A 22,055-nucleotide genomic window follows, 5' to 3' on the forward strand; every position below is an offset into this window, starting at 1 on the left:
AAGGAGGGCATTAATCAGAGAGGCAAGAAAGAGACCAAAGATAACCCTGAAGGAGCTGCAAAGCTTCACAGCGGAGATTGGAGTATCTGTCCATAGAACCACTTTAAGCCGTACACTCCACAGAGCTGGGCTTTACGGAAGAGTAGACCGGAAGAAGCCCCTGCTTAACCTGTTAGTCCTCTAGGGGCATTATTTCATTTTTGGATAAAAAGACGTGCCCGTTTTAAGCGCAATATCTTGTCACGAAAAGATGCTCGACTATGCTTGGAATTGATAGTTTTAGAAAGAAGACACTGACGTTTCCAGAACTGCAAAGATTTTCACTGAGTGCCTTATAGCAAAAGCTTCAGGCAAAACCAAGATGTTTGAGCGACCAGGAAATGAACAGGATTTCTGAAGCTACGTTTTCCATGATCGCCTTATATGGCTGTGAATGCGACAGGAATGAACGGACACTTTCTATCGTTTCCCCAAGGTGTCTGCAGCATTGTGACGTATTTGTAGGCATATCATTGGAAGATTGACCATAAGAGACTACAATTGCCAAGTGTCTGTGTGGAAATTGGTGCGCAAAAGTCAGCTACCAGTATTTTTCCATCCGAATCAGAGAAGAATGCAGGTTTCCAGGAACGGCATTTCAATGAAGAGATATATGACAAAACACCTTGAGGATTGATTCAAACAACGTTTTCCATGTTTCAGTCGATATTATGGAGTTAATTCGGAAAAAAGTTTGACGTGTAGGTGACTGAATTTTCGGTTAGTTTCGGTAGCCAAATGCATAGTAACAAAACGGAACGATGTGTCCTACACAAGAATCTTTCAGGAAAAACTGGACATCTGCTATGTAACTGAGAGTCTCCTCATTGAAACATCTGAAGTTCTTCAAAGGTAAATTATTTTATTTGATTCCTTTGCTGGTTTTTGTGAATATGTTGCGTGCTAAATGCTAACGCTAAATGCTAAGCTAGCTATTACCACTCTTACACAAATTATTGATTTTCTCTGGTTCTAAAGCATATTTTGAAAATCTGAGACGACAGGATTGTTAAGAAAATGATAAGCTTGAGAGCAGGCATATTTATTTCATTTCATTTGCGATTTTTAGAAATCGCTAACATTGCGTTATGGTAATGAGCTTGAGGCTGTAGTAACGATACCGCATGCGGGATGGGGCGGACTATGAGGTTAAAGAAAAAAATAAGCAAACACGTTTGGTGTTTGCCAAAAGGCATGAGGGAGACTCCCCAAACATATGGAAGAAGGTACTCTGGTCAGATGAGACTAAAATTGAGCTTTTTGGCCATCAAGGAAGACCATGTCTGGTGCAAACCCAACACCTATCATCACCCCAAGAATATCATCCCCACAGTGAAGCATGGTGGTGGCAGCATCATGCTGTGGGGATGCTTTTCATCGGCAGGGACTGGGAAACTGTTCAGAATTGAAGGAATGATGGATGGCGCTAAATACAGGGAAATTCTTGAGGGAAACCGGTTTCAGTCTTCAAGAGATTTGAGACTGGGACAGAGGTTCATCTTCCAGCAGGACAATGAGCTTAAACATACTGCTAAAACAACATTCGAGTGGTTTAAGGGGAAACATTTCAATTAGAGGTCGGCCGATTAATTAGGGCCGATTTCAAGTTTTCATAACAATCGGTAATCAGAATTTGTGGACACAGATTACATTACATCCACGAGGAGGCCTAACACCTGTTACGTCAGTACAGCAAGGAGCCAGGATAAGTTTCTAGCTAGCATTAATTGTGTCTTATAAAAAACAATCAATCTTAACATAATCACTAGTTAACTACACATGGTTGATAATATTACTAGTTTAACTAGCTTGTCCTGCATTGCAAATAATCAAATGTGGTGCCTTTTAATTTATCATCAAATCACAGCCTACTTCGCCAAATGGGTGATTATTTAACAAACGCATTCGCGAAAAAAGCTCTGTAGTTACACCAATGTACCTAACCATAAACATCAATTCCTTTCTTAAAATCAACACACAAGCATTTTCCTTTATTAAACCTGCATATTTAGTTAAAAGAAATTCACGTTAGCAAGCAATATTAACTAGGGAAATTGTCACTTCTCTGGCGTTCTATGCAAGCAGAGTCAGGGTATATGCAGCAGTTTGGGCCGCCTGGCTTGTTGCGAACTGTGTGAAGACCATTTCTTCCGAACAAAGACCGTAATTCATTTGCCAGAATTTTACATAATTATGACATAACATTGAATGTTGTACAATGTAAAAGTCATATTTAGACTTATGGATGCCACCCGTTCGATAAAATACAAAACGGTTCCGTATTTCACTGAAAGAATAAACGTTTTGTTTTCGAAACGATAGCTTCCGGATTTTACCATATTAATTACCTAAGGCTCGTATGTCTGTGTGTTTATTATATTATAATTAAGTCTATGATTTGATATTTGATAGAGCAGTCTAACTGAGCGGTGGTAGGCAGAAACAGGCTCGTCAGCATTCATTCAAACAGCAGCTCTTAGCAATGCTGGGATGCACAGCGCTGTTTATGACTTCAAGCCTATCAACTCCCGAGATTAGGCTGACAATACTATAGCGCCTACAAGAACATCTAATAGTCAAAGGTATATGAAACAAATGGTATAGAGAGAAAGTCCTATAATAACTACAACCTAAAACATTTTAACTGGGAATATTGAACACTCATGTTAAAAGGAACCACCAGCTTTCATATGTTCTCATGTTCCGAGTAAGGAACTTAAAACGTTAGCTTTTTTACATGGCACATACTGTACTTTTACTTTCTTCTCCAACACTGTTTTTGCATTATTTAAACCCAATTGAACAAGTTTCATTATTTATTTGAGAATAAATAGATTTATTTATGTATTATATTAAGTTAAAATAAGTGTTAATTTGGTATAATTGTTTATTTATATATATATATATATAAAGAAACAATTATAATAAAAAAATATCCGCCGATTAATCGGTATCGGCTTTTTTTGGTCCTCCAGTAATCGGTTTCGGTGTTTAAAAATCATAATCAGTCTACCTCTAATTTAAATGTCTTGGAATGGCCTTGTCAAAGCCCAGACTTCAATCCAATTGGGAATCTGTGGTATGACTTAAAAGATTGCTGTACACAAGCGGAACCCATCCAACTTGAAGGAGCTGGAGCAGTTTTGCCTTGAAGAATGGGCAAAAATCCCAGTGGCTATATGTGCCAAGCTTATAGACACATACCCCAAGAGACTTACAGCTGTAATTGCTGCAAAAGGTGGCGCTACAAAGTATTGGTCTTTGGGGGGGGGGGGAGTGAATAGTTATGCACGCTCAAGTTATTTCTTGTTTGTTTCACACCCCAAAATATTTTGCATCTTCAAAGCAGTAGGGATGTTGTGTAAATCAAAAAAAAATATCTATTCTAATTCCAGGTTGTAAATCAACAAAATAGGACAAATGCCAAGGGGGGGTGAATACTTTTGCAAGCCACTGAACACACTAACCAAGTGTCAAGAGTGTAAAACAACATTGCTTCTTTTACCTTCTGAAAACAGTCTCTTCCTGGGGCTGGAGTTGTGGAAGGAGTGGTGTCTCTGGTCTGATGCCACGTCAAACCTGAAACAGACAATCACAAACCTGAACTCTGAGGCTAAAACATATCAAACACGGTAGGGAAAATGCGTCAGGAATAATGAGACACAATAGCTGGAGAAGACACACTTGTAATGAACAGGATGAAAACTAATCAAGGGTGCACAGATTCAGCTTAGGACCGGTCCTGTCGTCCAGGGGTACTTAACCTTGTACCTGTTGTGTAGCTGCTGTTGTTGTGGTGGTGGGTTGCCAAAGGCGGTGGAGTAGTTCTCTGTAGGACAGCGTTTGGGGCTGGATTTAGCCGACTGAGGCGTCATCAGGGTCTCTCTCTTAGCTAGAACATAACACTAGATAAGTTCAAGAACCCTACACAATGAACTACACAAGGAAATAGCAGTGAAAATGACATGACGCACTGGGTGTGGTAGGGGGGAAGGTGGCCCTCTGGGCGCGGGGGGGCAGAGAGGAGGACCTGTGGCCTTCTGGAGACAGACTTCTCTGGGCTCTCAGCAGACACACTCCCCTGAATGTCCCAGACGCAGCCCTTCCAGGAGAAGCCACACCCTGGGGCGGTCCATCCCTTCCTCCATTCAGACAGACCATGCCTCTTTCACATCCGGACGCACCACTCTCCTGTCCAGTCCCGCCCCTGTCCTGTGTTGGTGGTTCTCTGTGGTTTCTCTCTACGAAGCCAACAGTGGGCCTCCGGCTGCCCAGCCCTGCAACAGACAGATACATAGAGACAGCTAGTTAATAATAATCGTGTCCCCTTCGGGGAAATCTGTCTTGCATCTCAACAAACACCACCACAGCATCATCACATAAGTTAAAGTATACAGCTCAAAACCAGACTAACAATCAAAAGACTTCAGAGTAGACTAGAGAATCAAACACGTCCTCTAGCTTTTAGAGAACTTTCTTAGAACTGACAAGATCATGTTAGTTTGCAAAAATCACTCAAATTTCACGAGACAGAAAAGCTTAAAATGCTGGTTTCAGATTAACTAAAAAAAACATATCCAAAAGGCTGAGGGGAGAATACAACCTCCAACTTTATGACTGGAGCCAATGACTGAGTTATGTTATACTGTTCTAGCACCGTGCTGATGTCGGAGTGAAGAGAATGAGTTGGTGAGTAAGCGGAGGGCCTACTGTGGGATGAGGAGTGTGTCTTACTGGAGGCCAGTGAGAGTGAGTCAGAGGTACTGTGGCTGGTCTTACAGGGGGCCCGGTCCTCAGTGGTTCTGGTCTCATCCAGCTCTATCAGGGCCCTCATCAGTGGGGTCAGAGGCCCCCGAGTCTCCTTCACAACCTCACCCCTTTCCTGCTCACGCTCTGGAGGGGACAAACACCTACAGGACAAAACAGGACCCGGGTGTGTTAAACTGGTCTGATTTTTAATCAGGGTTAAATCAAGGGGAAAGGGGATTAAAAGGAAGTATTCCAAAGTTAACACTGCAACCATACCTCCTGCTGCCAGTGTGGTCTGTAAAGTGGCCCGAGCTGCCTGATTGGTCAGTTTGAGGGCAAGGGGACATCCTGTAACTCTGTGATTGGTCAGTTTGAGGACTGGGAGACTTCCTGGTGCTGTGTGATTGGTCGGTTTGAGGGCAAGGAGAAATTCTATAGGTGGATTCTGGTTGCCATGGGTGTTTGCTGGGCGAAAGCAACAGGTCCGGATGGTGGTACAGACTGGAGAGGGATAACAGTAACAACAAATACAGTCAGACAAACAGACAGACAGGAGAGGGTTAACAACAGTGACAACAGCTAGAGTCAGTCAGAGAGACAGGAGAGGGTTAAAAATAATAATAACAGCTATAGGTCAGACCTGCTTTGGGACCTAACGGAAGCACAACATGTATGCATACGTGGAGGAGAGGAGACCGTACCCAGCTCCAGAAGGCTGTGTGTGGTTGTGGACAGCCTGGCGACTCCTGACCTGGTTCTCATGCTCCAGCTGATTCACCTGGCTCTCCAGTTTACAGACCACCCTGAGGAGGCGGGCCACAGACAGATACAGGAAAGAGAGTGTGGGTGATCGAGACATGTCAATTACAGGATCGCCACCGGTGCTGGGACAAAACACACTGATAAAGAAAAGCTGGCACATGATACATCTATTCTTTGTTTGCCAAAATAGATAGTCACACCAAAAGAGAATAACTCCTCTCTCAGTCAAAAGGGATTCTTCAATCTGTCACTCTTGGCCCGTATCCACAAAACATCAGGGAAAATGTCCTAGGAATCATGTTAAAAGCTGTTTGAAGACGACAACAAAAGCTCCCAGCTCAGAGGTTTTAGGATCATTTTAAGACTGTCACACAGGGTTATCGTCTGTAGACGGCTGTGCAAAGAAAATCTATTAAATCCTTTTAAATCTCAGGCTGTAACAACAAACTGTGGAATTAAGTCAAGGGGTTCGAATACTTTCTGAAGGCACTGTAGGTAATTCAATAATCAAAAAGAAAAACATGTTTATTTATTAGCCTCGTGGTTCTAAGTATTTAGGCATGTCATATAAAATATAGGCTACATGTGAAATAATTTTGAAAAACGCAAGAGATACTGTTGCATGTAGGTCCAGATTATTTATGGAGTGATCATATAAAAATATCAAAACATTTTAACACCACCAAAGCAATTGCTTGTGGCACGGGAACCACTGACTCACTGCATTACTCCATTGTTAAAAACCCTTTCTGGTAAGTTAACAGGTTAAGACCGCTCATGAGCTCTCCTAAATATCTGTCGACTAGGTGGAACTGGAATTTAAGACTAAAGAGGCTTCATGCATAGCTTTTATTTTGAGCCATAAGAGTAGGGGTGAAGTCTCTACTCTCAGCACTTACGACACATTTCAAAAAACACTCAACAACTGGATGTCCGATTCGGACAAATTACATAACTCTGAAAGTAATTGAAATACCCCAAATAGTATTTGAACCCAGGTCTAATCATGACAAAGACATTTCGAAGTAAATATGTTCACATTTTCTCTTTGAAAATACAAGTAGTTGAATATTGGAATGTGTTTGGAAATACACTTGGAAAGTATTGGCATCTATTTGAAAACACTCAAATACACAAGACGCTTGTATTTGAAAACACCTTCAAATAGAATTAGATTTTCGACCACGTTATTTGAAAATACTCAAATAGGGCTATTTTTTAACCCAGGTCTAGTTATGATTTATCTAGCATATCTACCTTGTAGATGTTGGTTTTCAGGTCTTGGTGTTGGATGCTTGATGTTACCTTTTCAGTTCAGAAACCTGCTCGTTGGCATCAAACAGCTTGTTCTCTGTAGACACCAGGTTGTCCTGTTGATATAGAACAAAAAGGTTAGAACCAGAACAACGTGTCACCTGTTATTCTTGAGGTGGAATAACAGCGAAAAGGACAATAGATTATACTAATAGAATAGTTCCGTTACCTTAACCCCCCCGTGGTCTTTCTTCAGGGAGTCATACTCTCCCAGAAGCTAGGGAGACAAAAACCCACAACCCCTGAGTCATCATGACCACACACACACACATCGGAGTGTGTCTATTAAACCTTTGTGCTACAGCCAAATAGCTTATTACAAGGTCCCTTGCACACATCCAGCGGGTACTGAAAGAGCTGCTCAAATAAGAGACTGGTGTAAGAGACGTAGAGGTAATGTTCTCCAGAAGTTCTGTAGGTCATCTCCCAAACTACAACACCTAGAAAGTAGTCTTTCCCAGAGGGTCAGAGGGTTAGCTAGTCTGGTATAACATCAGAACTCACGTCCTGCAGCATCTTGTACTCCCTCTCCCTCCTGGCCTCCTTATCTTGCGTTTCTCTGCAGGCGTTCTCCAAAGCCTCCTCTAGCTGCCGGACCCGGGTCCTGAGGCGGCCGGCCGAGGAGTCCTTCTCCCTGCCTGACTGCCTGCTTTCGTCCAATCGCTGCTGCAGGGACGTTGCCGTGGAGCAGGCTGTGTCGTAGCGCTCTGGCCAGTCAGCCTGAAAGAGACAGCAGAGCTCGTCACACACACACACACACACACACACACACACACACACACACACACACACACACACACACACACACACACACACACACACACACACACACACACACACACACACACACACACACACACACACACACACACACACACACACACACACACCTAAGGGTATAACAGTATCCTACCAGTTGTTTCTCTAGGATGGTGTTCTTGTTCTCCAGCCCCTGGATACGGCTGCTTGCTTCAGATAGAGCTCGCTCTAGCTGAGCACACCTGGTAATACAACATCCACAACTTAGATCTCACACACACACACACACGCCAACCTTCCCCCAAACACACCCACCCACACTCTCCGCCACTACCTCTGTCTGAGTGTGTGGTTGCTCTGCTCCAGGTCGTGAGGCAAGTCTCTCAGGTCCAGTTTGTCCCGGAGGACTTTGATCTCTGCCTCGTAGTAAGCCTTCAGATCAGCTATATGACGAGTGTGTTTCTCCCTCAGCTTCTCCCTCAGCCTGGAGAAAGAGGGGAGAAGAGAAAGAAGGGAAAAGAGGAGGAATGGGAGGAGAAAGAAGATTAGTAGTATTCAGTATGTATCAATTACCTTAGTTATTCTACTACTTGTTCCTCTGATCTATGCCCTAAATAATATTAGTGTGGCCCCAGAGGTGTCATGCCCAATGGGGTGCACAGGGGCATGTGCCCCCTCTGATTTCCCAGAATTTAAAAAAAGGGTTTAATTTGTTGGTTCTATGTAATACTACAGTGGTCTACAGTGGCTTACAGTAATACATAGCAATTTTATGAAGTTGGCTTTCGCTAGCCCAGATAGGTTCCCAATCACATCACCAGCTGCCAAGAAGCCATTTCAGGCAATCAAGTTAGTTAGACAAGCTAGCTACTCTATCTTAGCTAGCATGCCTGCTGGCAAGGTTGGTAGACTTTAGAAAAGCGAGCAATTACTAAATGTACTGAAAAAGATACTCCTTTCAATCTTTTACCCAGATTTTAGTCATAAAAAATTAACCACCAGTCAGGATACACACAGCTCAAGAAGTATGCTTAGATATGCAGAAAACAAAACATTTTTTTTTTTACATAGAATTAAGTATAATTATGGCTCTTGATTGCAGAACAAAAATGATTTCAAATTTATGAAAAATACAACTTGTCGACCTCTCAGCTATCCTCAGGGACTTTTACCCCTCAGATGTGTGGACTGCATGACGCCCCTGTGTGACCCAATATATAAAAACATAACCAGCCCTCTGGCCACTCACAGAGAGACGATCACAGGGTCTTCCAGTGACGCCGCTTTCTCCATACGAGGGCCGCTCCGGGAGTGTGTGTGAGAGTGCGTCTGCCTCCCAGACACAGCCAGTTGCTTCAGGGTGCTGGTGTGTGTGTGACTCCCCTCCTCCTCGCTGGCCTGAGTGACTAAGGCCTTGCGTTGCTGGCTGCTGGGGAGCATCAAGGGCTTGGAGGTAGAGGGGGACGACGGGGCTGGTTTAATCCGAGGAGAGGCCACTCTGGCTAGGGTAGGTGCAACGGCGGAGAGGCTGGAGGCGTTGGAGGCGCAGTCTGTGTCCCCGGGGTTGGCACTTCCCTCGGCCATGCTGTCTGGGCTGACAGGGGTGTCAACGCGGGGGTAGAGCTGCGGCTGGGTGGGGTAGGAGGGGCTGCTGAAGTGGGAGGGCGAGGTGAAGCCGGAGGTTCGATCTGATTGACGGAGCTGAATAGTGGGATCTAGAGTTAACACCTAGAACAAAGAGAAGGGTTAGAGCAGGTGTCTGTGTGTGTTAGACGATATATTGTTTATATTGTATACCGGGGTATACCGACAGTATGATTTTCAATACTGTGGGTTGGGGACACCCCCGCCTCGTGGGGGCTGCCAGGGTACGTGCTACGCCACTGCTTATAACTGCAAGTAGAACTATAAGAAAAGTAAGATATGTCAAATTAATTATATCCAGCTCAGGGCTCCAGCTATGAATTTGGTTTACTAAACGTCAAGATCAAGCTTCTTGGGTACAGAAGAGACATTCAAATCTACTCCTGGATCAAGATACCTATTAACTAAATTGTTTTGTGAAACAAAAAAACTAAAATAATTATACAATTCTGGAAAAAATGTAAAAGACCACTGCAAAATTATGAGTTTCTCTGGTTTTACTATTTATAGGTATGTGTTTGGGTAATATTAACATTTTTGTTTTATTCTATAAACTAAACTACTGACAACATGTCTCCCAAATAAAAATATTGTCAATAAGAGCATTTCTTTGCAGAAAATGACAACTGGTTAAAATAACCAAAAAAATGCAGACATCGAAGAATGCAAAGAAAATAAGTTCATATTCATTTTTAGACAACACAATACTACTGTTTTAACTTAAGAAGAATTCAGAAATCAATATCTGGAAGAATAACCCTGATTTTCAATCACAGCTTTCATGCATCTTGGCATGCTCTCCACCAGTCTTTCACATTGATGTTGGGTGACTTTATGCCACTGCTGGCGCAAAAATTCAAGCAAGCTCGGCTTTGTTTGATGGCTTGTGAACATCAATCTTCCTCTTGATCACATTCCAGAGGTTTTCAATGGGGTTCAGGTCTGGAGATTGGGCTGGTCATGACAGGGTCTTGATCTGGTGGTCCTCCATCCACACCTTGATTGACCTGGCTGTGGGGCATGGAGCATTGTCCTGCTGGAAAAACCAATCCTCAGAGTTGGGGAACATTGTCAGAGCAGAAGGAAGCAAGTTTTCTTACAGGACAACCTTCTACGTGGCTTGATTCATGCGTCCTTCACAAAGACAAATATTCCCGATTCCAGCCTTGCTGAAGCACCCCAAGATCATCACCCATCCTCCACCAAATTGCACAGTGGGTGCGAGACCTGGAGTGGCCTACAAGCCACAGTGTCTCGCACCCACTGTGAAATGTTACATTTTTCCGGAAATGAAGTCCTGGAATTATGCTTACATTTTTTAGCTTATAACAGTGAACCTTTTTGTGGGATACACATAAGGCAATTCTAGGTCTTGTGGCATACTTGGTTAAACTATTCCCAAATCAATGGAATTGCAACCCTCTGCATGCACAGTGCATTCTTCCATCACATGTACAGCTGAATCTCAAGATCTTGCACACTAATGAGATGCTATTGCGCTCACACTACTACACTGTCTGAGCCAAGGACTTCATGCTTTCTGGTAAGTTTTGATTACAATACTGGGTGGGGTGAATATATGTTGTATGACATTCATGATCTTTTGTTAACTAGCCTACAGGAAAGTGTGTTTAAATCATTTCTAACTTGTTAACAATTTCTGCTAGTTAGTTTTTGCTACCATGTGGGTTTTAGCTTGCTTGAGCCTGTTAACTTCTTTGGGGTAGGGGGCAATATTTTCACATCCAGATGAAAAGCATGCCCAGGGTAAACTGCCTGCTATTCAGGCCCAGATGCTAGGATATGCATATTATTAGTAGATTTGGATAGAAAACACTGAAGTATCTAAAACTGTTTGAATGATGTCTAAGTATAACATAACCCATATGGCAGGCAAGAGCCTCAGAAAATATCTAACCAGGAAGTGGGAAATCTGAGGTTTGTAGGTTTAAGTCTTAGCCTATCCAATATACAGTGTCTGTGTGGTCATATTGCACTTCCCAAGGCTTCCACTAGATGTCAACAGTATTTAGAACCTTGTTTCAGGCTTCTACTGTGAAGTGGGAGAGAATGAAAGCTGATTGAGTCATGTGTCTGCCAGAAGGCCATGTGCTCAGTCAGGCGCGCGCCCGTGAGAGTTCGCTCCGTTCCCTTTCATTTCTAAAGACAAAGGAGTTCTCCGGTTGAAACATTATTGAAGATTTATTATTAAACCATTCTAAAGATTGATTATATACATTGTTTGACATGTTTCTATGAACTGTAATAAAACTTTTTTGACTTTGTCTGGACCTAGTGCCTGCGCATTTGAATGTACTAAATGCAAACAAAAAGGAGGTATTTGGACAAAAATGGACTTTATCTAACAAAACTAACATTTATTGTGGAACTGGGATTCCTGGGAGTGCATTCTGATGTAGATCATCAAAAGGTTAGTGATTAATTTTATCTCCATTTTTACTTTTTGTGACTCCTCTCTTTGGCTGGAAAAATGGCAGTTTTTTTGTGTCGTAAAGCCTTTTTGAAATCAGACACTGTGGTGGGATTAACAACACGTTTATCTTTAAAATGGTGTATAATACATGTCTGTTTGAGGAATTTTAATTATGAGATTTCTGTTGTTTGAATTTGGCGCCCTGCACAGTCACTGGATGTTGGTCAGGTGGGACGTCAGCGTCCCACATACCCTAGAGAGGTTAACTGAGGAGTGTTAATTCACCTCTGTCCATACATGTCACTTTAAAGCATTTATCTTACAAAGGAGATGTTTAATCTAACTGCTTAACTATTTATCTGTACATCGAATTGTATTTTATTTTTCCCTCATCTTTACAGGAAAATGCCACTGGCAGCATCGGATGTGTGGAGACATTTAACTGCAGCTAATGTAGAAGGAAAAGCTGTGTACATTTGCAAATACTGTGCCAAATCATATGTGAAGAATGCAACAAAGAGGCAGAATCATCTGGCCAAGTGCATAAAGTTCCCTCAGCGCTCACAACAAGCAACCTCTGACAAAAGTCCCTCAACTTCTATTTGAGATAGAAAATGATGCACATTGGTGCGGCTGGCTTCCGGGTTGGATGCGCGCTGTGTTAAGAAGCAGTGCGGATTGGTTGGCTTGTGACAACAGCTCATGGTCCTCCTGGAATCAGAAGTTTCATTTTTATTAGATTTTTTTTACCACCTTTTTCGCCCCAATTTCTTAGTATCCAATTGTTAGTAGTTACTGTCTTGTCTCATCGCGACAACTCCCGTACGGGCTCGGGAGAGAAGAAGGTCGAGAGCCATGCATCACAACACAACCAAGTCGGAGGAAACACCATACACCTAGCGACCTGGTCAGCGTGCACTGCGCCCGGCCCGCCACAGGAGTCACTAGTGCGCGATGAGACAAGGATATCCCTACCGGCCAAACCCTCCCTAACCCGGACGACGCTAGCCCAATTGTGAGTCGCCCCATGGACCTCCCGGTCGCGGACGGCTGTAGCCTGGGCTCGAACCCAGAGTCTCTGGTGGCACAGCTAGCACTGCGATGCAGTGCCTTAAGAGCACTGTGCCACCCGGGAGGCCCCGGAATCAGAAGTTTTTTGACTCAATGGAGGAACGTAGTCAGAGAAATGCTGATGAATGTCTTGCTCGAGTTGTGTATGCAACTGGTTCACCTCTGATACTCACAGGCAATGTGTATTGTATTGGAAGATATTTCTGAATGTTCTTCACTCAGCATACACCCCTCCAACCAGACATGCTTTATCTACTCATTTGCTGGATGCAGAGTTCAGAGCTCAAGTGAAGGTCACGCAAACCATAGAGAAACCAGACTGTATTGCAATCATCTCTGATGGGTGGTTGAATTTTTGTGTGCAAAGAATAATTAATTACATCTCCACCCCTCAACCAGTATTCTACAAGAGCACAGACACAAGCGACAACAGACACACCGGTCTCTACATTGCAGATGAGCTGAAGACAGTCAATGACCTTGGACCACAGAAGATAATTGCACTGGTAACAGACAATGCTGCGAACATGAAGGCTGCTTGGTCTGAAGTGGAGGAGTCCTACCCTCACATCACACCCATTGGCTGTGCTGCTTATGCATTGAATCTGCTCCTCGAGGACATCATGACACTGAAAACAATGGATACACTCTACAAGAGAGCCAAGTAAATGGTTAGGTATGTGAAGTGTCATCAAGTTATAGCAGCAATCTACCTCACCAAGCAAAGTGAGAAGAATAAGAGCACCACATTGAAGCTGCCCAGCAACACCCGTTGGGGTGGTGTTGTCATCATATTTCACAGTCTCCTGGAGGGGCAGGAGTCTCTCCAAGAAATGTCCATATCACAGTCTGCCGATATGGACAGCCCCATCAAGAGGATCCTCCTGGATGACGAGTGGTAAGCAGCCTGAAACCTATAGTAGTTGCTATTGCATGGATTGAGGGAGACCATGCCATCCTGTCTGATGTTCAGACTGCTTACAGAAGTAAGAGAAAAAATCCATACTGCCCTGCCCACTTCACTATTTCTCCAGGCAGAGGTAACTTCAGTTCTGAAGTACATACAGACTTCTGCCTGAAGCCCATACACGCTGCAGCGTATATATTGGACACCAAGTATGCTAGCAAGAGCATCCTGTCTGGTGCAGAGATCAACAAGGCCTATTGTGCCTCACCACTTTGGCCTGGATGAGGGCAAGGTTCTTGGCAGTCTGGCGAAGTGCACTTCCAAGCAAGGGCTTTAGGATGGAGATGCAACATGGTAGTCGTGCAAACATATCTCATCAGCCACCTGGTGGAAGGGACTTTGTGGATCTGAGGCTCTTTCCCCTGTTGCCTCATACATCCTCCAAATCCCACCAACATCAGCCGCCTCAGAGCGTAACTGGTCCTTGTTTGGGAACACACACACACACACACCAAAGCACACAACAGGGTGACCAATACAAGGGTTGAAAAATTGGTGGCTATCCGGGCAAATTTGAGGCTTTTTGAGCCTGACGATAAGCCGTCCTCAGTAAGGTTGGAAAGTGAAGATGAGGCCTCAGAATCTGATGTTCAAGAGGTGAACATTGAGGTCGTCCAGGGAGAAGACATGGAAACCTGAGAGGAAGACAACCAAAACTTTAGTTTCTAGTCTATCATTTAACAGATGTATGTTGAAAAGTTTTTGGGGGAGATGCAATGGATCATTGGGAATCATTCGGGATCATTCAAAAGGCCTTTTTGTTGTTCAGTGAAATCATCCCATATGAAAAGTAAATTCATTTAATTAAAGTTAAATTCGTAAATAAAGTTATTTTTATATTTCTATTGGAAGGACTTAATCATTTGCAATTATGTCTCCTTATGATAAGGTAAAAAGTTTGTTTCTGTCACCATATGATAAGCTAAATATATCCAATGCAATGAACATTACATTTAAATGGTATTAATTTGCAAATCAATCCCACAACAACAGCAAAGGACGTTGTGAAGAGGCTGCAGGAAACAGGTACAAAATGATCTATATCCATAGTAAAAACAAGTCCTATATCGACATAACCTGAAAGGCCGCTCAGCAAGGAAGAAGCCACTGCTCCAAAACGGCCAGAAAAAAGCCAGACTACAGTTTGCAACTGCACATGGGGACAAAGATCGTACTTTTTGGAGTAACGTCCTCTGGTCTGATGAAACAAAAATAGAACTGTCTGGACATAATGACCATCGTTATGTTTGGAGGAAAAAGGGGGAGGCTTGCAAGCTGAAGAACACCATCACAACTGTGAAGCACAGGGGTGGCAGCATCATGTTGTGGGGGTGCTATGCTGCAAGAGGGACTGGTGCACTTCACAAAATAGATGGCATCATGAGGCGGGAAAATTATGTGGATATATTGAAGCAATATCTCAAGACATAAGTCAGGAAGTTAAAGCTTGGTCGCAAATGGGTCTTCCAAATGGACAATGACCCCAAGCATACTTCCAAAGTTTGGGCAAATTGGCAAAGTCAAGGTATTGGAGTGGCCATCACAAAGCCAATCCAATAGAAAATTAGTGGGCAGAACTGAAAAAGTGTGCGCGAGCAAGTAGGCCTACAAACCTCACTCAGTTACACCAGCTCTGTCAGGAGGAATGGGCCAAAATTCAACCAACTTATTGTGGGAAGTTTGTGGAAGGCTACCTGAAACGTTTGACCCAAGTTAAACCATTTAAAGGCAAATCTATCAAATATAAATGGAGCGTATGTAAACTTCTGACCCACTGGGAATGTGATGAAAGAAATAACGTTTGCAATTGCAACAAATAATCTGCTCAGACCCCAACCAAGGAACATCAAAAGTCGTGCTATAAATTCACAGACAACACAAAGATTCCTTGATGCCCTTCCAGACTCCCTCTGCCTACCCAAGGACGCCAGAGGACAAAAATCCGTTAACCACCTAACTGAGGATCTCAATTTAACCTTGCGCAATACCCTAGATGCAGTTGCACCCCTAAAAACTAAAAAAATGTCTCATAAGAAACTAGCTCCATGGTACACAGAAAATACCCGAGCTCTGAAGCAAGCTTCCAGAAAATTGGAACGGAAATGGCGCCACACCAAACTGGAAGTCTTCCGACTAGCTTGGAAGGATGGTACCGTGCAGTACCGAAGAGCCCTTACTGCTGCTCGATCGTCCTATTTTTCTAACTTAATTGAGGAAAATAAGAACAATCCGAAATTCCTTTTTGATACTGTGGCAAAGCTAACTAAAAAGCAGCATTCCCCAAGAGAGGATGACTTGCACTTTAGCAGTGATAAATTCATGAACTTCTTTGAGGAAAATATTATGATTATTAGAAAGCAAATTACGGACTCCTCTTTAAACCTGCGTATTCCTCCAAACCTCAGTTGTCCTGAGTCTGCACAACTCTGCCAGGACCTAGGATCAAGAGAGACGCTCAAGTGTTTTAGTACTATATCTCTTGACACAATGATGAAAATAATCATGGCCTCTAAACCTTCAAGCTGTATACTGGACCCTATTCCAACTAAACTACTGAAAGAGCTGCTTCCTGTGCTTGGCCCTCCTATGTTGAACATAATAAACGGCTCTCTATCCACTGGATGTGTACCAAACTCACTAAAAGTGGCAGTAATAAAGCCTCTCTTGAAAAAGCCAAACCTTGACCCAGAAAATATAAAAACTATCGGCCTATATCGAATCTTCCATTCCTCTCAAAGATTTTAGAGAAGGCTGTTGCGCAGCAACTCACTGCCTTCCTGAAGACAAACAATGTATACGAAATGCTTCAGTCTGGTTTTAGACCCCATCATAGCACTGAGACGGCACTTGTGAAGGTGGTAAATGACATTTTGATGGCATCGGACCGAGGCTCTGCATCTGTCCTCGTGCTCCTAGACCTTAGTGCTGCTTTTGATACCATCGATCACCACATTCTTTTGGAGAGATTGGAAACCCAAATTGGTCTACACGGACATGTTCTGGCCTGGTTTAGGTCTTATCTGTCGGAAAGATATCAGTTTGTCTCTGTGAATGGTTTGTCCTCTGACAAATCAACTGTACATTTCGGTGTTCCTCAAGGTTCTGTTTTAGGACCACTATTGTTTTCACTATATATTTTACCTCTTGGGGATGTTATTCGAAAACATAATGTAAACTTTCACTGCTATGCGGATGACACACAGCTGTACATTTCAATGAAACATGGTGAAGCACCAAAATTGCCCTCGCTAGAAGCATGTGTTTCAGACATAAGGAAGTGGATGGCTGCAAACTTTCTACTATTAAACTCGGACAAAACAGAGATGCTTGTTCTAGGTCCCAAGAAACAAAGAGATCTTCTGTTGAATCTGACAATTAATCTTAATGGTTGTACAGTCGTCTCAAATAAAACTGAAGGACCTCGGCGTTACTCTGGACCCTGATCTCTCTTTTGAAGAACATATCAAGACCATTTCGAGGACAGCTTTTTTCCATCTACGTAACATTGCAAAAATCAGAAACTTTCTGTCCAAAAATGATGCAGAAAAATTAATCCATGCTTTTGTCACTTCTAGGTTAGACTACTGCAATGCTCTATTTTCCGGCTACCCGGATAAAGCACTAAATAAACTTCAGTTAGTGCTAAATACGGCTGCTAGAATCCTGACTAGAACCAAAAAATTTGATCATATTACTCCAGTGCTAGCCTCTCTACACTGGCTTCCTGTCAAAGCAAGGGCTGATTTCAAGGTTTTACTGCTAACCTACAAAGCATTACATGGGCTTGCTCCTACCTACCTCTCTGATTTGGTCCTGCCGTACATACCTATACGTACGCTACGGTCACAAGACGCAGGCCTCCTAATTGTCCCTAGAATTTCTAAGCAAACAGCTGGAGGCAGGGCTTTCTCCTATAGAGCTCCATTTTTATGGAACGGTCTGCCTACCCATGTCAGAGACGCAAACTCGGTCTCAACCTTTAAGTCTTTACTGAAGACTCATCTCTTCAGTGGGTCATATGATTGAGTGTAGTCTGGCCCAGGAGTGGGAAGGTGAACGGAAAGGCTCTGGAGCAACGAACCGCCCTTGCTGTCTCTGCCTGGCCGGTTCCCCTTTTTCCACTGGGATTCTCTGCCTCTAACCCTGTTACGGGGCTGAGTCACTGGCTTGCTGGGGCTCTCTCGTGCCGTCCCTGGGGGGGGGGATGCGTCACCTGGGGGGTTGATTCACTGTTGTGGTCGGCCTGTCTGGGTCCCCCCTTGGGTTGTACCGTGTCGGAGATCTTTGTGGGCTATACTCGGCCTTGTCTCAGGATGGTAAGTTGGTGGTTGAAGATTTCCCTCTAGTGGTGTGGGGGCTGTGCTTTGGCAAAGTGGGTGGGGTTATATCCTTCCTGTTTGGCCCTGTCCGGGGTGTCCTCGGATGGGGCCACAGTGTCTCCTGACCCCTCCTGTCTCAGCCTCCAGTATTTATGCTGCAGTAGTTTATGTGTCGGGGGGCTAGGGTCAGTTTGTTTATCTGGAGTACTTCTCCTGTCCTATTCGGTGTCCTGTGTAAATCTAAGTGTGCGTTCTCTAATTCTCTCCTTCTCTCTTTCTTTCTCTCTCTCGGAGGACCTGAGCCCTAGAACCATGCCCCAGGACTACCTGACATGATGACTCCTTGCTGTCCCCAGTCCACCTGGCCATGCTGCTGCTCCAGTTTCAACTGGCCTGGGCCCTAGGACCATGTCCCAGGACTACCTGACATGAGGACTCCTTGCTGTCCCCAGTCCACCTGGCCATGCTCCTGCTCCAGTTTCAACTGTTCTGCCTTACTATTATTCAACCATGCTGGTCATTTATGAACATTTGAACATCTTGGCCACGTTCTGTTATAATCTCCACCCGGCACAGCCAGAAGAGGACTGGCCACCCCACATATGCTCTCTCTAATTCTCTCTTTCTTTCTCTCTCTCGGAGGACCTGAGCCCTAGGACCGTGCCCCAGGACTACCTGACATGATGGCTCCTTGCTGTCCCCAGTCCACCTGACTGTGCTGCTGCTCCAGTTTCAACTGTTCTGCCTTATTATTATTTGACCATGCTGGTCATTTATGAACATTTGAACATCTTGGTCATGTTCTGTTATAATCTCTACCCGGCACAGCCAGAAGAGGACTGGCCACCCCACATAGCCCGGTTCCTCTCTAGGTTTCTTCCTAGGTTTTGGCCTTTCTAGGGAGTTTTTCCTAGCCACCGTGCTTTTACACCTGCATTGTTTGCTGTTTGGGGTTTTAGGCTGGGTTTCTGTACAGCACTTTGAGATATCAGCTGATGTACGAAGGGCTATATAAATAAATTTGATTTGATTTGAAAAGCCGAAATAAAATCACTACTGTTATTCTGACATTTCACATTCTTAAAATAAAGTGGTGATCATAACTGACCTAAAACAGGGAATTTTTACTTGGATTAAATGTCAGAAATGGTGAAAAACTGAGTTTAAATCTATTTGGCTAAGGTGTAAGTAAACTTCCTACTTTACCAGTATGTATATAAATGTATGTGTATACACACACACACATCAAAACTAGAAACACAACATGTATGCCAAAAGCTGATTAAACAGCATGATCATTACACAGGTGCACCTTGTGCTGGGGACAATAAAAGGCCACTAAAATGTACAGTTTTGTCACACAACACAATGTCACAGATGTCTCAAGTTTTGAGGGAGTGTGCAATTGTCATGATGACTGCAGGAATGTCCACCACAGCTGTTGCCAGAGAATCCAATGTTCATTGATGTACCATAAAAACACTGTTTTAGAGAGTTTGGCAGTACGTCCAACCGGCCATACGTGTAACCACGCCAGCTCACATCCGAGTATTTCTGTCTGTAATAAAGCCCTTTTGTAGGGAAAAACTAATTATCATTGGCTGGGCCTGGATCTCCATTGAGTGCGCCTGGCCCCCAAGTGGGTGAGTCTATGCCTACCCATGGCTACACCCCTGCCCAGTCATGTAAAATCCATAGAATAGGACCTAATTAATTTATTTAAATTGATTGATTTCCTTATATGAACTGTAACTCAGCAAAAAAATAAACATATATATATACACTTATTTATTAAATGTTTTTAATTAGAAGCACAAAACCAGTTAGGCAACAGGGATCTTGATCCAGGATGGGCTTGAACGTCTCTGCTGTAAACAAGAAGATAGCTCAATTCTTTTTTTATAGGACCCCTTGTGTACACTTCTGGTAATACAGTATACCTCGGTATGGTACAGAAACGGTATGAACATCTGGATACCGCCCAACCTTAGTGTGTGTGTGTGTGTGTGTGTGTGTATACCTGTGGTGACGTGGGGCTGCAGGTGAGAGAGCGGTCCCAGTCAGTGTGTTTAGACTCAGTAGTTCTCTGCTTGCTGTGGTAGATCTCTCTGAGAGACCGCTTCTGGTCCTCTGGAGAGGTCTGGGAGACACAGAGAGAGACGCACAACAAACCAATACAACGGAGGGAGGTGGTGTCATTTGTTTTCATTTACTTGGGATTGAGGTCTGAAAACGATTTCCCTAAGAAAAGACTAACTTTTTCAGCACAATGATAACAAACACAGTATTTAAGGTGGAACAAGTTTGGGTTGTCCTTTTGACCTTCACCTACCAGACTGATAGAGGCCTCCTGCAGCAGCAGGTAGGCTCCACTGTCGAAGCTGTCAGGTAGAGGGCGGTAGAGCTCACTCTCATCCAGGCGCCAGTACGTCAGACCTGAAGGACAAGAAGCAGACACGTATCAGTACATTTTAACAACCTCTATACTAGACTGCTTTATAACTATGTTACTACAAGCACTTAGCATTATTGCTTTGACCGCATTTCAGAACTGCTGCTCAAGCAAAGGCAACAGTGTTATTCAACAAGGTGACAAGACCGCGCAGGATGTAGGCCAATGTTTAGAGCGGATACAAAAAGAGTCCTGTGTCTGTGTGTGTGGTTACCTGAGGCCTCAGACATGAGGCTGTCACTTCTCCTCAGAGGGAAGGAGTTGGTGAAGGTAGCAGCCGACCCATGCTGAAAACAGAGAGAAGAGAAATGAACATAGGAGAAGGAGAGAGAATGAGACCCAAAGCTAACTCCAGTGTTTTATTGTTTCCTTTTCAAAATGCTTCCCCACAAGGAATCCTGTTTCAACTGATTGTGACGCATATAAAAGCAGGGCAGACACAGTGACAAACAGACAAAATTCAAAGTGATATAAAAAAAACGCCAGCGCATTTTACTGACTCCAGTAATCCAAATAGTTTTACATCATTTTATCCAGCTACTAGAAATTCAAAAGGAACCGGGTGCGTCGGCTGGAGTTAGGTGTACCTTGTCCTGGAGGTCAGTGTTCTCCAGGGGGCTGTCTCTAGGGCTCTGCCTGGGGCTGTGCTGCTGATCATGGGAGGAAGAGGTCTGAGGGCCGCTCTGGCCCGGGAATGGGGCCTGGAGGGGTGGGGGGGAAGCCAGGGGAGGTTGGGCCTGCCCCGCTGTGCTCTTCTTGGGTTTGCTGCGTCTCTGTCTTTGAGCCCAGGAGGTCAGCGATTGGCTGGAGGTTCTCTGCTGCTCAGGTGGACTAGGATTGTCTCTAGGAGCCACCTCATTGGCCGAGGCACTCCTCTTCTGACCCTCCTGGCCAATCAGAATGGTCTCTGTGTAGTCCTGGAGGTGAAGGGACCAACCAGACTCCTCTTTCCCCCGGCCTCGCTCCTCTACTCCCCCCCGGAGTCTTTGTTGCCTCGAGCCCTGACCCCCAGGCTGACAGGGTCCCATACCCACTGCTCAGCACCGTCCCTGCCCCCTCAGCCCACCTCTCTCTTGGGGTGACCGGCCCTGGCCGAGGGGATGGGGGTAGAGGGAAGGTGGAGCTCAGAAAGGGTTGTGGGACAGAGAGGGAGGTGGGGGGAGCAGAGAGAGTCGGGTTCCCATTGGGAAGGTCCGTGGAGGGTGAGGGGTGGATGGTGGCAACAGCAGGGGAAGAGGAGTAGTCTGGGTGTGTCTGTGTGACAGTAAACAGCGTAGATTGGTAATCGTGATGTGTCTGTGTGTTGGTGGTAGCAGTATATGGGTAATTGTTGTGGGTCTGTGTGCTGGTCTGGCGGTTCTGGAGCTGAACCAAGGCTTTGATCTCATCCTGAATCAGCTGGAAGAAGAAAATAATCACAGTGTAAACAGGCATCAGAACATGCATCTTTATGGATTCTAGAACAGGCCGTGTATAGTTCAGAGCTGTACTTGGCAATAGTCAAATCAATTTTTTTTGGTCACATACACATATTTAGCGAATGTT

General features: G+C 44.2%; 1 protein-coding gene across 2 annotated transcripts in view; it reads right to left on the minus strand.

Annotated features, from left to right (window-relative positions):
- LOC124048653 (M-phase phosphoprotein 9-like) overlaps positions 1 to 21,682 on the minus strand; it is a 28,824-nt gene extending 7,142 nt beyond the window's left edge. Inside the window, exons 1-16 of one of the 2 annotated variants that reach the window (XM_046369643.1) lie at positions 21,098 to 21,682; positions 20,725 to 20,797; positions 20,391 to 20,494; positions 20,079 to 20,198; positions 8,873 to 9,351; positions 7,958 to 8,107; positions 7,778 to 7,865; positions 7,369 to 7,584; positions 7,034 to 7,081; positions 6,856 to 6,920; positions 5,490 to 5,591; positions 5,065 to 5,289; positions 4,819 to 4,949; positions 4,014 to 4,316; positions 3,811 to 3,931; positions 3,545 to 3,618 (exon numbers count right to left, since the gene is read on the minus strand). In XM_046369643.1, the coding sequence (XP_046225599.1) occupies positions 3,545 to 3,618; positions 3,811 to 3,931; positions 4,014 to 4,316; positions 4,819 to 4,949; positions 5,065 to 5,289; positions 5,490 to 5,591; positions 6,856 to 6,920; positions 7,034 to 7,081; positions 7,369 to 7,584; positions 7,778 to 7,865; positions 7,958 to 8,107; positions 8,873 to 9,351; positions 20,079 to 20,198; positions 20,391 to 20,494; positions 20,725 to 20,797; positions 21,098 to 21,538 (2,740 nt within the window). In that variant the 5' untranslated portion in view covers positions 21,539 to 21,682. Of the gene's footprint in view, positions 1 to 3,544; positions 3,619 to 3,810; positions 3,932 to 4,013; positions 4,317 to 4,773; positions 4,950 to 5,064; positions 5,290 to 5,489; positions 5,592 to 6,855; positions 6,921 to 7,033; positions 7,082 to 7,368; positions 7,585 to 7,777; positions 7,866 to 7,957; positions 8,108 to 8,872; positions 9,352 to 20,078; positions 20,199 to 20,390; positions 20,495 to 20,724; positions 20,798 to 21,097 lie in introns of both variants that reach the window. The other variant, XM_046369642.1, reaches the window with a different exon arrangement.
- Positions 21,683 to 22,055: the final 373 nt, after the last annotated feature.

This window comes from Oncorhynchus gorbuscha, linkage group LG11 (genome assembly GCF_021184085.1).
Source record: "Oncorhynchus gorbuscha isolate QuinsamMale2020 ecotype Even-year linkage group LG11, OgorEven_v1.0, whole genome shotgun sequence".
NCBI lineage: Eukaryota > Metazoa > Chordata > Actinopteri > Salmoniformes > Salmonidae > Oncorhynchus > Oncorhynchus gorbuscha.